We start from the raw sequence: 16,271 nt of genomic DNA on the forward strand, positions 1-16,271 counted from the left end.
AGGGTTATCTGTACACAGTACTTGTGATATTTTATAATAACTCTCTACTTACTGATACATCCCCTCCATTTGACTGCAATTGCTTAAGGGTAAAAACTGACTCACTAGTACAATGCCTGGCACAGCCCATGGTATGTACTGCATAAATGTGAGCTACCATGGACAACAGGGGTCTTAAAAGTTTATGCGGCATCAAAACTTCTACACAAACACTCATGGCAGCATAGGTCCTAACAGCCAAGATAGAGAAACCACCCAAATGTTCAACGGTTGATGAATGGATAAACAAAATGTGACATAGCCCTACAATGAAATATTACTTGACCATAACAAAGATGAACCTTAAAAAGAACTAAGTGAGGGCGCCTGGGTGGCTCAGTGGGTTAAGCCACTGCCTTCAGCTCGGGTCGTGATCTCAGGGTCCTGGGATCGAGTCCCACATCGGGCTCTCTGCTCAGCGGGGAGCCTGCTTCCTCCTCTCTCTCTCTCTGCCTGCCTCTCTGCCTACTTGTGATCTCTCTCTGTCGAATAAATAATAAAATCTTATTAAAAAAAAAAAAAGAACTAAGTGAGGGGTGCCTGGGTGGCTTAGTTGGTTGCGTGCCAGGCTCTTGGTTTTGGCTCAGGTCCTGATCTCAGGGTCATGAGATGGAGCCCATCCTCGGGCTCCTCACTCAGCGGGGAATCTGCTTGAGATTCTCTCTCCCTCTCCCTATGGCCCTCCCCCCACTCCCTGACGCACATGCTCTCTCTAAAAAAAAAAAAACAACAACAAAACACAAAAACTAAGCAAAACAAGTTAATCACAAAGACCACATACTATGTGATTCATTTTTTTCTTTTTATTTTTAGTTGTATTTATATGAGAATATATATTTTTTACATTTATTTTTTCCTCACCATAGCACATACCCTCCCCAATGCCCATCACACAGCTACCCCATCCCTCTCACCCCCCTACCCTCCAGCAACCCTCAGTTTGTTTCCTGATATTAAGAGTCTCTCACGGTTTGTCTACCTCTCTGGTTTCATCTTGTTTCATTTTTCCCTCCCTTCCCCTATGTCCTCTGTCTTTTTTCTCAAATTCCTCATATCAGTGAGATCATATGATAATTGTCTTTCTCTGATTGCCTTACTTGGCTTAACATAATACCCTCTAGTTTCAGCCACGTCGTTGCATATGTGCTTCCGTATCTATGAAACATCCATAAAGGCATATCTATAGAGAAGACACCAGATCAGTGATTGCTTAAGGCTGGGGGAGTTGGAGGACTAAGGGGTGATGGCTAAAGGGTACAAGGTTTCTTCTGGGGGTGAGGAAAATGTTCTACAAATGATGGTGGCACTGGTCTCAGTTGGTGAATATAATGAAACCCACTAAATCGTGTACACTTCAAGGAAGTGAATTATATGATGTGTCAACGATATTTCAATAAAACTACCACTGAAAAAGGCTTACACTATAATATTCTCATCTTTTAGATAACAACAGGGATGATACTTCACAATAGTCAGGAGACAATGAATTTCGAGATAGACTGCATTTCCAATCCATGTTGGATTTACTGTTAAATTTTGGTACAGGGGCACCTGGGTGGCTCAGTGGTTAAAGCCTCTCTGCCTTCCACTCAGGTCATGATCCCAGGGTCCTGGGATCGAGCCTCACATCGGGCTCTCTGCTCCTCTCTCTGCCTGCCTCTCTGCCTACTTGTGATCTGTCTGTCAAATAAATAAAAATCTTTAAAAAAATAATTTTGGTACAAACACAATGCTTCTCTCAGAAAGTTTATCTCTCTAGGAAGAATCTGTAATATATAACTTCATAAGACTACCTTTCTACCCTGATTCAACACAGAAGAAAGCCCCTCTACAGAGACCACTGCCGTCTGTAGAACAAAATCTCGGTTTACTTGAAGGAACTAGGAAAGAAATCAACTCTTCCTCTCTCAACCTCAGCTGAATTAGAAAGAGCTGTTCAAAAATACAAAAACACTTTGCCCGTTCATCCTTCGAAATGATGCAGAGTAGAAACATCCAATCAACACAAGTCAGAGCTAGGTCAGGTCCCCGAAACTCAGTCTGTTACGTGCCCGAGTAACGACTGTAATGTACATACTCTTGGATTTCACAGAATAAAACCATGAACTAAAACCGATGGACATAAAAAGGATCAGAACGTTTCAAATGACGAGATCCAGTCTCTAAATCAGAGACACTGCTGCTAGGGCTGCTTTTGAACCATCTTCATATAATACCTTCTAGAGGTTTCTATCTGAGTGTTCACACACTCGGCACAGTGGGTGTTTTCTGGGAAGTGTCACTCTTTATTTTTTTTTAAGATGTTATTTATTTATTTGACAGAGTGAGAGAGAGCACAAGCAGGCGGAGTGGCAGAGGGAGAGGGAGAAGCAGGCGCCCTGCTGAGGACCCTGGGATCATGGCCTGAGCTGAAGGCAGATGCTTAACTCACTGAGCCACCCAGGCACTTCCGGGAAGTCTCCCTCTTTAAAATGAGAACATCCTTGCGTTCTCACAAGCTGAATGGCTCACACTGGGTATGACTAGGAAAATCACCTCTCCTTCCTAAGTCCCTGGTTCCCCATCTATAAAATAAGAAAGTGGATGAGCTGTCTTCCAAAGGTTCCCTCAGCTCCATAAGGCTCTTTTGTCAGGCTATTTGTTGCTTCCTTACCAAGTTTTCTGATATAACCATAATAATTAACATGTATCAGGTACTTAAAATAAGCTGGTCACTGTGCCAAGTGCTAGGTGGGAACTATCTCATCTAATCCTCGCAGTCACTGTCACGTAATGTTGCAGAAAAGAGCGTAGCAGGCACAAGACTGCTCACCTCAGAAAGGCCTGCTTGCAAGGCTGGCTCTTGGCTGGCGCCTGGGAACTTGGGATCTGGAATGTTCCCACCATTCCCCAACTGATAAGAGTGGCTCACTCTACCCACACCTCGAGTACAATGTGGTTTATGCTGAGCACCTGCTGCCCTTCTGGGGTGTGGTTCACCTAGCTGGACGATGCTTCCGTCACCAGCCCCAAATAAAAACTCGGCCACTGAGACTCTGATGGGCTTCCCTGGTCACATTTCCTAGGTATCGCTAGAATTTGATGCTGGAGGAATTAAGCATGTCCTGAGGGACTCCACGGTGAAAGCTCCCTCGCACCTAGCTTCCTCCAGACTTCACACCATGTGCTTTCTTGCTCTGATTTTGCTTTGTATCCTTTCCCTGCAATAAATCCTAACTGCAAATACGAATGTGAATCCTCCTAGTGAAACTAGGCAAGGTTCCGGGGACTCCTGGACACAGGCAGATACTATTCTTCTTGTTTTATAGATAAAGGAACTGAGGTTAAAAAGGAACTAACTTGTTCAAGATCACATGGCAGTGAGATGATAGAACCTGGGTCCTAACACTGGCACTCCCTGGCGGTACCCTACTCCTCCCCCATTCTTCACTGCATTTTGCTATCAAATTTTCTAGAAAACAAATAATTTGCAGCTTTTACAACCTAATAGTCTCTTCCACCCAAAACAGCCCTCTGTGCCCTTCCATCCCCATAGTTTCCAAAATGAACTTGAAGAGAAACTAGAAAAGCAGGGACCAAAGCTGGATGGCCCCAGGAAACGTCTGGACTATCAACTATTCACAACATTCCTCTTAGCTAAAAAATTTGCCAAGTTGTGTTTTGTTTTTTATTTTATTTAGAGCAGAAAACAAAGCAAGGCCTCAATTTTTATCTGTCTGGAAAAGTAGCAGTAATGTTGAGACTAGTAAGTCACCCAATATTAGGGTACCTAAGTAGGGTAGCTCTCTAAAATAAATAAATATATCTTTAAAAAAAAGAAAGAAAGAAAGAAAAAGAAAAGAGAAGGTAATGCTTCATAAAGATTATACGACAGGGGCACCTGGCTGGCTCAGTCGGTGAAGCATGGGACAGCTGACCTTGGGGTTGTGAGTTCAAGCTCCAAGTTTGGTGTAGAGACTTCTTGGAAATAAAATCTTAAGGGGCATCTGGGTGGCTCAGTCAGTTGAGCTCCCGACTGACTCTTGGTTTCAACTAAGTCACGATCTTGGGGTCATGGGATCAAAACCAGTGTCTGGCTCCATGCTTAGTGCAGAGTCTGCTTAAGATTCTCTCTTTCTCTGCCTTCCCCTCGCCACCCTGCTTGAGCACACACAAGTGCACTCTCTCTAAATAAATAAAATCTTTAAAAACTAAATAAAGTAAAATCTTAGGGAGGGGAAAAAAAACAGGGAGTGCCTGGATGGCTCAGCTAGTTGAGCATCTGCCTTTGGATGGGGTCACGATCCCAGGAGCCTGGACTCAAGCCCCAAGACAGGCTCCCAATTCAGCAGGGAACCTGCTTCTCCCTCTCCCTCTGCCCCTTCACACTGTTTGTGTTCTCTATCTCAAAAAAATATATTAAATTAAATTAAATTAAAGAAAGAAACGACTGGACCACAGTGTGGAGAAGTGAAAAAGGCTGCTTAAAAATGATGAAAACCGGGCACCTGGGTGGCTCAGTGGGTTAAGCCACTGCCTTCGGCTCAGGTCATGATATTGGGGTCCTGGGATCGAGTCCCGCATCGGGCTCTCTGCTCAGTGGGGAGCCTGCTTCCCTCTCTCTCTCTCTCTCTGCCTGCCTCTCTGCCTACTTGTGATCTCTACCTGTCAAATAAATAAATAAATATTTTTTAAAAAAAATTGATGAAAACCGGGCGCCTGGGTGGCTCAGTGGGTTAAGCCACTGCCTTTGGCTCAGGTCATGATCTCAGGGTCCTGGGATCGAGTCCCGCATCGGGCTCTCTGCTCAGTGGGGAGCCTGCTTCCCTCTCTCTCTCTCTGCCTGCCTCTCTGCCTACTTGTGATCTCTACCTGTCAAATAAATAAATAAATAAAATCTTTAAAATAAAAAAATTGATGAAAACTGGGCGCCTGGGTGGCTCAGTGGGTTAAGCCACTGCCTTCGGCTCAGGTCATGATCTCAGGGTCCCGGGATCGAGTCCCGCATCAGGCTCTCTGCTCAGCAGAGGGCCTGCTTCCCTTCCTCTCTCTCTGCCTGCCTCTCTGCCTACTTGTGATCTCTCTCTGTCAAATAAATAAATAAAATCTTTAAAAAAAAAAAAGATGAAAACCTTAATGAAATCTGTAAGACTAACAGGGAAAAGAACTGTACATAAGCACTGTGCTCGAGTATATAAAGTCCCTGCTATACAGGTGAACAATTCTGAAGCCACTGTACAAGGCTTTTGGAATGAACAAGTACGTAAACGCATGGAGGATGGCAGGGGAGGCCCTGCTTCTCACAGTAAGAGTGGGAGGTTACTAGTAGGCAAAGGGTGCCACAATGACACTTGTGATAATGGATTAGAGTAGAAGATGCTAAGTGTAAACTCATGTTCAGCTTAATATACAGATGATTACATATGGAGATATACAGACACACACACACACTCGAATTAGTATGCACATACATTTCCTGTTTTGTCAGATGAGAGTTCCTACAGGCAATAACACCCCAAGAGCAGTGAGCACATCTAGCACCAGATCTTGGTTTCTGATGTCATTCTCCAATAAAAGAAACCAGGGATCCTTAGAGAAATGGCTAGTTTGGGGACTACGGCAGGAAATATACATGATAAGAGTTAAGCATCTTGAGGGCACCTGGCTGGCTCAGTTGGTTAAACAACTGTCTTCGGCTCAGGTCTTGATTCTGGAATCCCAGGATGGAGGCCCACATGGGGCTCCCTGCTCAGCGGGGAGTCTGCTTCTCCCTCTCACCCTCCCTCCCATGCTCTCTCTCTCATTCTCTCTCCCTCAAATAAATAAAATAAAATAAAATAAAATAAAAAGAGTTTAGCAACTTGCAGTGCCAAAAAATAAGAAAGTACTGTATATTTAAAAGACACACAGGGGCACCTGGGTAGCTCAGTGACTTAAGTGTCTGCCTTGGGCTCAGGTCATGATCCAAGGGTCCTGGGATGGAGCCCCACATGGGACTACCTGCTCAACAGGGAACCTGATCCTCTCTCTCCTCCCTGCTTGTGCTCTCTCTCGCTCTCACTCTCAAATAAATGTTTTTAAAAATAATAACAAATAATAAATAATAAAAAAGTAAAAGACATACGAACAAATGAAAACAACGATGGGGGTATGTCACAAGAACACATGAACCACCTGAAGAGCTCCCAAAGGTGAAGGCTGGGACAATCTGAGAAACAAAGTAAAAATAATAAAAATAAAGTAGTACTGGATTATAATCCAAAGTATAAGTAAGTATCTAAGAATTCACACTGATATAAGCAACTAATTGGAGAGAAAGAAAGATAGGAAGGAAGGAAGGAAGGGGGGGTAGGAAGGAAGAAAGCAGTCCCCACTCTTTACTTTGGGCTGCATCTACTGACTCTTTTCCAAAGAGTACAGAACAGACAGAAAGCAAAAAGAGTCAAGCTTACAGTAGGGAAACCTGACAAGCACTACCTCAGCCAGGTCAACATCAACAGTGATCTGTCATGTTCACAGCAAGTAGCCTTGATATGATGGGATGAGAATGACACCTTATCTCTGAGGTCTTCCTCCCCAAAACCCATAATCCCAGGCTAATCACGAGAAAGACATCAGACAAATCCCAACCGAGGGACATTCTATAAAATACCTGACTGGTACTCCTCAAGGTTGTCAAAGTCATCAAAGACAGTCTGAGAAACTGTCATAGCCAAGGAGTCTGAAGAGACATGATGACCACACAGCATGTGGTAGTCTGAATGGAATCCCAGAACAGAACAAGAACATTAGGTAAAAACAAAGGAAATATGAGGAAAGTACGGATTTGCATTAATAATATCAATACTGATTCATTAATCGTGGAAAATGTACCATACTAGTACAAGATGTTTTTAGTAGGGACAACCCGGTGTGGGGTATATGGGAACCCTCTGTACTATCTTCCCATTGTTTCTGTAGGTCTAAAATTATTCTAAAATCTATTTTAAAAAACCATGATAACCTAAACACTTTTTCCTAATTCCTGTTAATACTACTAATCAACATAATTCATTTTTTAAAATTTATTCATTCAACAAATACTTGCTGGGTGCTACTGTATACCAACCACTATTCAAGGCACCAGGGAGACAGCAGGAGTCAACAAGACAAAATCTCTACGCTCAGGGAGCTCACACTGGAACAGATGAAGAAAGATGAAAACAAACAGGGACAGAGGGGGAAAGTAGGTGTAAGATGTGATCCGAGAAGTAGGCTGAGACCAGCCCATGAAACAGTCCAAAATAAGGAATTTATATTCTACACTCAGTCCAACAGGAGGAAGTCACTGAAGCATTTCCATTGAAGGAGGGATGTTAGGAGTTTTTTGTTGTTGTTGTTTGTTTGTTTTAAGGATTTTATTTATTTATTTGACAGAGAGAGATCACAAGGAGGCAGAGAGGCAGGAAGAGAGGGAGGGGGGAGGCTCCCTGCTGAGCAGAGAGCCTGATGCGGGACTGGATCCCATGATCCCAGGACCCTGAGACCATGACCTGAGCCAAAGGCAGAGGCTTAAGCCACTGAGCCACCCAGGCATCCCAAGTTAAGGGTTTTTTTAAAAAAGATATTTATTTATTTGAGAGAGAATAAGAGAGAGAGAGAGCACAAGTAGGGGGAGTGGCAAAGAGAGAGGGAGAAGCTTATTCCCCACTGAGCAGGGAGCAGGATGTGGGGCTTAATCCCAGAACCCTGGGATCATGACCTGAGCTGAAGTCAGATACGTAACTGACTAAGCCACCCAGGTTCCCCTAAGGTTTTAAAGTTAGGTTTTAAAAAATCACCGTGATATTTTATCACAGCTTTATATTTTTTAAGATTTTATATTATTTATTTGTGAGAAAGAGCGAACTCCCCACGAAGCAGGAAGCCCCACATGGGACTTGATCCTGGGACCCCAGGATCATGACCTAAGCCAAAGGCAGCCGCTTAACTGACTGAGCCACCCAGGCACCCCTTATCACAGCTTTAATCATAATCGCCAAAAAGTGGTAACAACCTGTATATCCACAAACAGGTGAACGGATAAAGACTGTGGTCTCTCCATACACTGGAGTACTACCTGTGGGCAATAAAAAAGAACAGACTAGGGGCACCTGGGTGGCTCAGTGGGTTAAGCCTCTGCCTTCGGCTCAGGTCACAGTCTCAGGGTCCTGGGATCAAGTCCCGCATCGGGCTCTTTGCTCAGCGGGGAGCCTGCTTCCCTCTCGCTCTCTGCCTGCCTCTCTGCCTACTTGTGATCTCTCTCTCTCTGTCAAATAAATAAATAAAATCTTAAAAAAAAAAAAAAAAGAACAGACTAACTGATGCTCAACAACATGGATCAATCTCAAAGGCACTCAGTTAAGGGTGAGAGGCCAAGTTCAGAGATTTCCACACTGTCCATTCCTTTTCTTACAGCAATCACCTCAGCAGCTGCCAGAGGGAGGCACTACAACTGGCTACACAGAGACACCAAGGAATTCTGGAGCGTTACTCTTGAGTGTAACACTGGTTACAGGACTACATACACGGGCAAAACTCAACAAACTGTCCACATTAAAAGGGGAATTTTACTGTATATTAATTATACTTCAATAAACCTGGTTGGTTCTTTTTAAAGATTTTATTTACTCGACAGGGAGAGAGCAAGAAAGGGAATACAAGCAGGGGGAGTGGGAGAGGGAGAAGCAGGCTCCATGCTAGCAGGAAGCCCAATGTGGGGCTCGATCCCAGGATCCTGGGATCATGTGAGCTGAAGGCTGACGTCCAACGACTGAGCCACCCAGGCGCCCCAGTAAACCTGGTTTTAAAGGAAAAACAAAACAAAAAACCCGCTCTGACTCTGTGGAGGATGAACTGGAAAGCAGCGAAAAGCTAGGGTACAGGGAGAGTGGCCCCCGAGTATGGCTGGCTACTTTGGAAAACTGAGTTTGAAACATCTCACGATGCCAAAGCAGAGACATTAAGCAAACTGTTGCTATGAGCCATGAGTTCAAATTCCTGTCTTCTTCCCATCATTTTCTGAACTGTTTCTGCTCTTTCCGTTGTTTTAGAGGCTTGTGAACTACGTGTTCTGCCATCCGACCACTTTGCCAGGGGTAATGATCTCATCTCCCATGCACTTTGGAAAAGCACAGCCACTCGATACAAGTGGCTATTTACATGGCAATTAATTCAATTTTAATTAAATTAAAAATACAATTTTTCGGTTGCACTAGCCCCATTTCAACTGTTCAATGCCACATTTCCATCATCGCAGAAAATTCTACTGAATTTTCTAGAAAGTTACCTCTACATTTTCTTAACACTCATCCATTCCAGGGATCACTTCAGAGTAGTTGTTAAGTACCACAATTTCTTCGCTGTTAATCGGGGATGGTAACATCTGAAGGCATGGTTTCATAAAGTGAATGGCACTTGTAGAAACTGAAGAAAAAGGGACACCTGGGTGGCTCAGTTGGGTAGGCCGCTGCCTTCAGCTCAGGTCATGATCCTGGGGTCCTGGAATCGAGTCCTGCATTGGGCTCCTTGCTCAGCAGGGAGCTTGCTTCTCTCTCTCTGTCTCTGCCTGCCACTCTGCCTGCTTGTCCACTCGTGTTCTCGCTCTCTCTCTCTGACAAATAAATAAATAAACTCTTAAAAAAAAAAAAAGAAAGAAACTGAAGAAAAAGAATTTCACCTTTCAGGCTGGGCTTTTTCCTCTGAAAAAACAAAATATTTTAATTAGAGGCAAGGGGTTTTGACAAGTTTATCGGTCTGTCCTCCCTTGTGAGAAAAACAGTATGAAGAGCTTTGATTTTTTTTCTTTCCACATGAATAAATAAAGTTAATAAAGTGGGTCTAGATCCCTTCCAGTTGCCACCAGAAACAACCACAAAACCATGCTAATTCAAACTAAGTCGTACCCTTCCAACTGAATAGAAAAATCAAAAAGAAAAAACAGAAACCCCCGCAAGGCAGTGAAATTACCCAATTTACTTTGTTCTCTTACTATGACCACTGCTGTTCTGGTTTAATTACTTGATTTTACTTCATACATCCTAATATATGTGTCAGCACCCTCTCTGCAGGTCTCTCCAATTACAGCTCTATACAGAAGGGGTGAGACTACCTGAGCTTCCCTGAGAATTAAAGCATTTGCAGATTAGTAGCTTCCAAATTAATAGGCTCAGAGGTAACTATACATGACTGTTCCCAGTCTCCAGGGAAAGCAATTAACAAGAAGGGTAACAAGAATACAGTTCTTTTTCCCTAGGGGTCTGGCGCCTCCCATGGGACAGCAGGCCTCCCAGAGACACCGTGCTGACAGTGCAAAGTACCTTAGAATGCTTTAATCTGTATGTTGCTGCTCACATTCTCCATGGGGGCTATGTGTCAGAGGGAACCACAGAGCAAATCAGTGGGGGGCTCCTCCACTTGTAAATCTTTATGGCAAAAAAAGGGATGGAGTTTTAGAAAGAAGAAACCACTTCACCCCTTGTTGTAATCCAGATTTGCCTTCAGTATAAATCATCTGAGTCCTGATACACGGTGCAGTGTTCACCTAGCAAGGGCTCAGTAAATTCTTGTTGAATGAATCTGTGGATGAAAGCCTGGCACACAGAAGGTAGTCAATAAATATTTCTTGAGTCAATGGAGAGAATCACCAAGACACTGTCCTAGGTGATGGAGAAGAGGAAATGGGTTAGTTGTTGTGAAAGGACTGGACCCAGATTGCTAAAACATGAAGCAAAGTAACAAGAGCCCTGAGGTCAGATACCTGCCTTCAAAGCCCAAATGCGCCACATAATGGGAGACCTTGGCCAAGTTACCTGAGATCAGCTATACACGGATCCATCCCACCCCCAATTTGGATAAAAGGGCTAATAACTATTTATCTTGGTTCTCTCATGAATTAGAGAAAGTAAATGCAGATAAATCCCTTAGCACAAGGGCTAGCATTAGGAAGGCACGAGATTAAAAAATGGTAAAAACAAACAAAAAAGAAAACTAGTAAATGCTAAAGTTCCTTGAGGCTAACACGTGCCCGTCACTGTGCCACATATCCTAAATATAATAATACATCATACAATTCTGACGCCAGCCCTGTGAGGCAGGCACGACTCTCACCTTCACACAGGTGAGAAAGGTGATGAGCTGAGAGGGGATGACAGGCTAGGGCTCGGCTGGGATTTCCAACCAGGTATTTGAACCTGGGCAATATGTACATCGCACACTCCTATTCCCTATAAGGTATTTTCCACTATTCTAGCATCAGCAGCCACTTCAAAGCTTAGCTGCCGAAACAGGCACTTTATAGTTTTGTGTTTCTTTTAATCGAATCCATTCCAAAGTCCTGTGAGGCAAGGATACCTCCACGCAGCTGAAGCTCAGAGAAGTTCTGCGACTTATCCAAAGTCACTAAGCCTCGAGTCCCCCGACTTATCCAAAGTCACTAAGCCTCGAGTCCCCCAGCCTTGCAGAGCAGACCCACTCGCTCACCACCCCGGTGTTGGGAAGCCTCCCCTCAACACTCACTCTCGCGCAGTCTCTGCGCTTCGGTGTCCCAAGGCAGACCCTATTCCCCGGACCCCCGCGGGGAACCCATACCCCGTCCGCGCCCGCCCCAACCGCCCCCAACGGTCATCAAGGCTCCCCTCGCTCGCTCGGGTCTGACAGCTCCGGGTCACCCCCTTAACCATCTCCCCAGCCCAGGATGGAGGGTCGCTCCGCCACCCGGGAGACGGACCCGGCAGCGTGGGGGAGGGGAACCAGAGAGGGCGCATGCCCAGAAGGCTCCATTTGGCCCCCGACTCACCTGGGAGTCACGGAACTCCACCACCACGTTCTCGCTGCTCCATCGCGCCGCCATCTCTTGCACCCGACCGCCCCCACCCCAGGATTTCGCGTTCCACACCCCGCAAACTCGCGTTCCTGGGCTCGGTGAGCCCCAGGCAGCCCGCGAGTAAGCCCTGCCACGCCCCGTCCCCCTCTTCCTCCAGACCTCAAACCATTGGCTGACCCAAATACAGGCTCCGCCCCTCCTCCCGGATCCTCCAATTGCGACACAGCACCGACCCAAAACAGGCACGCCCCCTCCACTTCCGTCACTCGGCCTGAGTGACCCACGCTCCCTGCCGCTGTGGTACACGCCCCCTTGCCGCAAGCTCTACCGGGAGTCGTAGTCCAAGGGTGAGCAGCGCGTGGGTAACTCGCCGAGAGCTCGCGAGTGCGGGTTTGGCGAGGGGAGGTGCATGCTGTCCTCCCTATCTCGTCGCTCGTGTCCCCTGCGAGGCCCAGATGGCCTACAAACCAAAGCCCAGCATTCGCGCAAACCAAAGGTTTACTCCATCCCCGGAGGCCTGCCGTAAAGGCATTGATAAGTCTGAAGGCACGATTTATTCTTACAGTACAGCAGCGCCTACCAAAGTGACCAGGGACCCCAGAGGGTCTCCAAAGGCGAAACTTCCCATAATTCTACTAAGGCCATTATTTACCTTCTACAGTTTCTTTTTTTCACCAGTGTAAAATACAGTGGTTTTCCAGAGGCTATGTAGTATATAGTGACAAGCTGAACGTCAGAAGCAGATAGGAGAATCCAGCGGTTTTCTATTAAGCCAGACATTGAAAAGATTTGCCACTCTTCCCACTAAATTTTTTTCATTTTATGAAACACAGATATTTTTACTTACAAAATGTATTATTAATATTAATGTGCATTGATATTAAAGTGAAATCATGAAAAAATATTTTTTAAATTCTCAGTTTTAATTTCTTTTTTTTAAGATTTTATTTATTTATTTGACAGACAGAGATCACAAGCAGGTGGAGAGAGAGGAGAAAGCAGGCTCCCCGCTGAGCAGAGAGCCCGACGTGGGTCTCCATCCCAGGACCCCAGGATCATGACCCCAGCTGAAGGCAGAGGCTTTAACCCACAGAGCCACCCAGCCACCCCTGAATTGGGCTTTATAAAAGACTGGCAAGCAATGTACTAGGAAAGGACACCCTAAATATGAAACCCGACATGGCATCCCATGCAAGGTGACATTTAAGGTTCTCAGTATAATATCAGCATTTTCATAGAAGATACTATAAAAAAAAAAAAAAGCACTTCAGCATTGAAAGTGAACAAAGACCCTTAAGTGTGAAGACAGGGGATGCGTTCCAAAGATAAAGCAGTTCCCCCCAAAACAGTCACAGAGCCGTGCTGCTTTCTTTTCCTTCGGAAGACACATCACAATTTGTAATTCAATATTTGTTTGTTTATTTAATATTTTCAAGCTTCGGGAGGCTAGGGACCAGATCTGTTTTGTTCAGCCTTGCTTTGTAAGTACGCATCAAGACCTTCCATATTGGTCCAATTAATGAATGGGAAAAGCATATAGAGTCAGAGTACTGTCTAGGCCAAAAGGATGTCTTCTGTGAAACCGAAAGTAATTTCTAAAACCATTCAAGGTCTTCACTTGTAACTCTTTTTTTTTTTTTTTTAAGATTTTATTTATTTATTTGACAGACAGAGACCACAAGTAGGCAGAGAGGCAGAGAGAGAGGAGGAAGCAGGCTCCCCACTGAGCAGAGAGCCCGATGTGGGGCTCGATCCCAGGACCCCGAGATCATGACCTGAGCTAAAGGCAGAGGCTTAACCCACTGAGCCACCCAGGCACCCCTTTACTTGTAACTCTTTACACCCACAAGGCCATTCAGAACCACACCACCTTCTCTTCAAAACACTTCACTTCTTAGTTATTCTCACTCGCCGCAGCCCTTCAAAAACCCCTCCAGCCCTGGCCTTCACCCTTCTGTAGTGGCCTTTCTTCTTGCCTCTCAAGTTTCCTCCCAGTTCTCTATCACAAAGGGCCAAAGACTGCTCTGGAGAGAAGAGCCTCAGCTCACCAGGCCAGAAAGCAAAAGAAACAAAACAAAACAAAAATCCCAAGGCAGGTTCAAGGCCGGAGAAAAGAAAAGATAAAGAATATTTTCTATGAGCGTTCACACTGTCACAGGGGAATAAATGAGTCCGTTCATCTAACATGTCATATTCTTGTTTATTTGCTTACAGCCTTGGATATAGTAGGTGCTCAATAAATATCCACTAAGTGACTAACAAATAATCAGGTATGGCTATAACTTAGGGTATGTGACAGGACGTAGCGAGAAGTACAGCTAAAAATGTTGGAAAGGGCTAGTGAGGAAGGGCCCTGCTTAGGCCTTTGAGTTTTATTTTGGAGATGGAGAAAGAGATACAGGTATTTCAAAGCTCTCTGTCTATATATAGCTTGGTAATCTGTTTCCCACTGGAACTGGTAGGTTTGCCCTCGCCTGAGCATTTCTACAACCCTCCCCCACTCCCACCTCTTTGCTTCGTATTTGTCTAGTTCTCCAAATCTGCTTGTCATGGTTGGTAGGCACAGAAAGTACTTCGGGTTTCAAGTCCTTGGTGCTCTCTGTTCTCTCAATATTTTCTCTGTTAGATGTGGAAAGGGCCCCAGTAGAATTTTTGAGAGAAGGAGCATGAGCACCACTCACACTGCCCCCTGGGGCCCTTCCTTTTTCTGTCTCCTACCCACACTGTCATCACAAAAGAGTGGGGACTCTGGAGCTAAATCTAGAGCTCTGTGGCTGCTTCCTGATTGCTGTGTGCCTCTGAGACCCACCGATGAATGTCCTGCCTCAATCAGAGACTGGGAACTATTGGTGGGAGGCGGGGAAGGAGGGGTTCCCTTGTCAAGTAGATTTCAGCTTGCTGACCTGGCCACAGGGCTCTGATCACCAAGCAAACTCTTTTCAGAAGGTCACCTGCCAGCCATCCCAGAGGAAAGCAGGGGATATGGTCAACCCAGAAATCCAGGGCTTTTGCTGGATGTTATCAGCAACTGCCCTTGCAAAGTTTTAACTCAGATCTTTTATCTTTCTAGTCCTTCGTTTCCTCTTCCGCAGAATGCGGAGTTAGCCCACCCCTCAGTCTCTCTACATCTGGGAATCTTGGAATCCTGCCCTGAGCCCCACTAGTAATTTTCCTCTCCATCAATCAACAAATATTTGTGAACGTGCACACAAGCTCGTGCTCCTGGCTTTGTGCATTTGGTTGCCCATTGGCCTGGTTTCTCTAAGTTTTCTCTTTTCAAGCAAAATAATACAAATGTAATGAGCTCTGAGAAATCTGGGGGGAAGTTTCTTACTGGGAGAAACTTATCTACCCTAGAGGGACTGCTGAGGACTTCCCCCAAAGACGTGGTTCATGGAGACAGAGAGGAAGGAGGCCACAGGTTTCCCAAGGATTCTCAGGAGTTGGCCCCAGCAAGCTGTTTCCCTCATTTTCCAAACCTTTCAGGAATCTCCCAGACTTACATTTTCCCAGAGATGTTTGAAACTGGGGCTTTGTAACATTGTTATGTTCTGGTATTTGCAGGGTTTGGCAACACCAGTCTCATCAGCCTTTTCTCCTATCAGTTCTGGTAGGTGGGTCCGTGGTTTATTAACCCTGTTTCACAGCCGAAGAACAGCCAGGAAGCAGCTCACCCAGGGTCAGAGAGAGCAGGAAGATAAAAAATAATAAAACAGAGTCCTCAGTCTAGCTGGGGCCCTTTCTGCATCTGACTGCCTTGCATTGAGAGCATCCAAAATGACTCAAAACCTCCCCAGACCCATTAACTTCCGACCAAGAATCCACAGGAGAAACTTGCAGCCCCCCTACTGGACTCTGAATGCAACAAATGACAAAATGAAACTAATCAACTAATTGGAGCTTGCAAGTCTCTGTGCATGCCTGTTGCTATGCCCTGAGACACTCTCCCTAAGATGTAAAGGGTAGAGCCAAGCTACTGAATGAGGAACTTGCCCTGTTCTGCATTTGAATATTTTAATTTCAAAGGAAATTTGCTCTTTACTAAGTGCACAAGGAGATAACAAGGGCATTGCCTGAGAGAGGCTGCTAGTCAGAATCCCACAGGGCACCTGAGCCTGGTGTCATCATACTGGGGAGAGTAGAGGATTCACCCCCAGCTCAGGCTCTCAACTGTTCCGTGGTGCCAGAGGTGACAGAGGCTGGCCTCTTCTTTTTTTTTTTTTTTTTTTTTTTTTTTTAAAAGATTTTATTTATTTATTTGACAGAGAGAAATCACAAGTAGATGGAGAGGCAGGCAGAGAGAGAGAGAGAGGGAAGCAGGCTCCCTGCTGAGCAGAGAGCCCGATGCGGGACTCGATCCCAGGACCCTGAGATCATGACCTGAGCTGAAGGCAGCAGCTTAACCCACTGA

At 45.2% G+C, this 16,271-nt stretch overlaps 1 protein-coding gene across 4 annotated transcripts in view; it reads right to left on the bottom strand.

Annotated features, from left to right (window-relative positions):
* WDR59 (WD repeat domain 59) overlaps positions 1 to 12,024 on the bottom strand; it is a 93,039-nt gene extending 81,015 nt beyond the window's left edge. For 2 of the 4 annotated variants that reach the window (XM_004754004.3, XM_004754003.3), the window contains exon 1: positions 11,834 to 12,024. In XM_004754004.3, coding sequence (XP_004754061.1) covers positions 11,834 to 11,887 — 54 coding nt within the window. In that variant the 5' untranslated portion in view covers positions 11,888 to 12,024. Of the gene's footprint in view, positions 1 to 9,325; positions 9,510 to 11,833 lie in introns of those variants that run through there. The other 2 variants (XM_045076306.1, XM_004754005.3) reach the window with 1 other exon arrangement.
* Between the last annotated feature and the right edge of the window lie 4,247 nt (positions 12,025 to 16,271).

The sequence above is a fragment of the Mustela putorius genome, unplaced genomic scaffold (genome assembly GCF_011764305.1).
Source record: "Mustela putorius furo isolate JIRA1106 unplaced genomic scaffold, ASM1176430v1.1 tig00000174_pilon_pilon_pilon, whole genome shotgun sequence".
In the NCBI taxonomy this organism is placed as follows: Eukaryota; Metazoa; Chordata; class Mammalia; order Carnivora; family Mustelidae; genus Mustela; species Mustela putorius.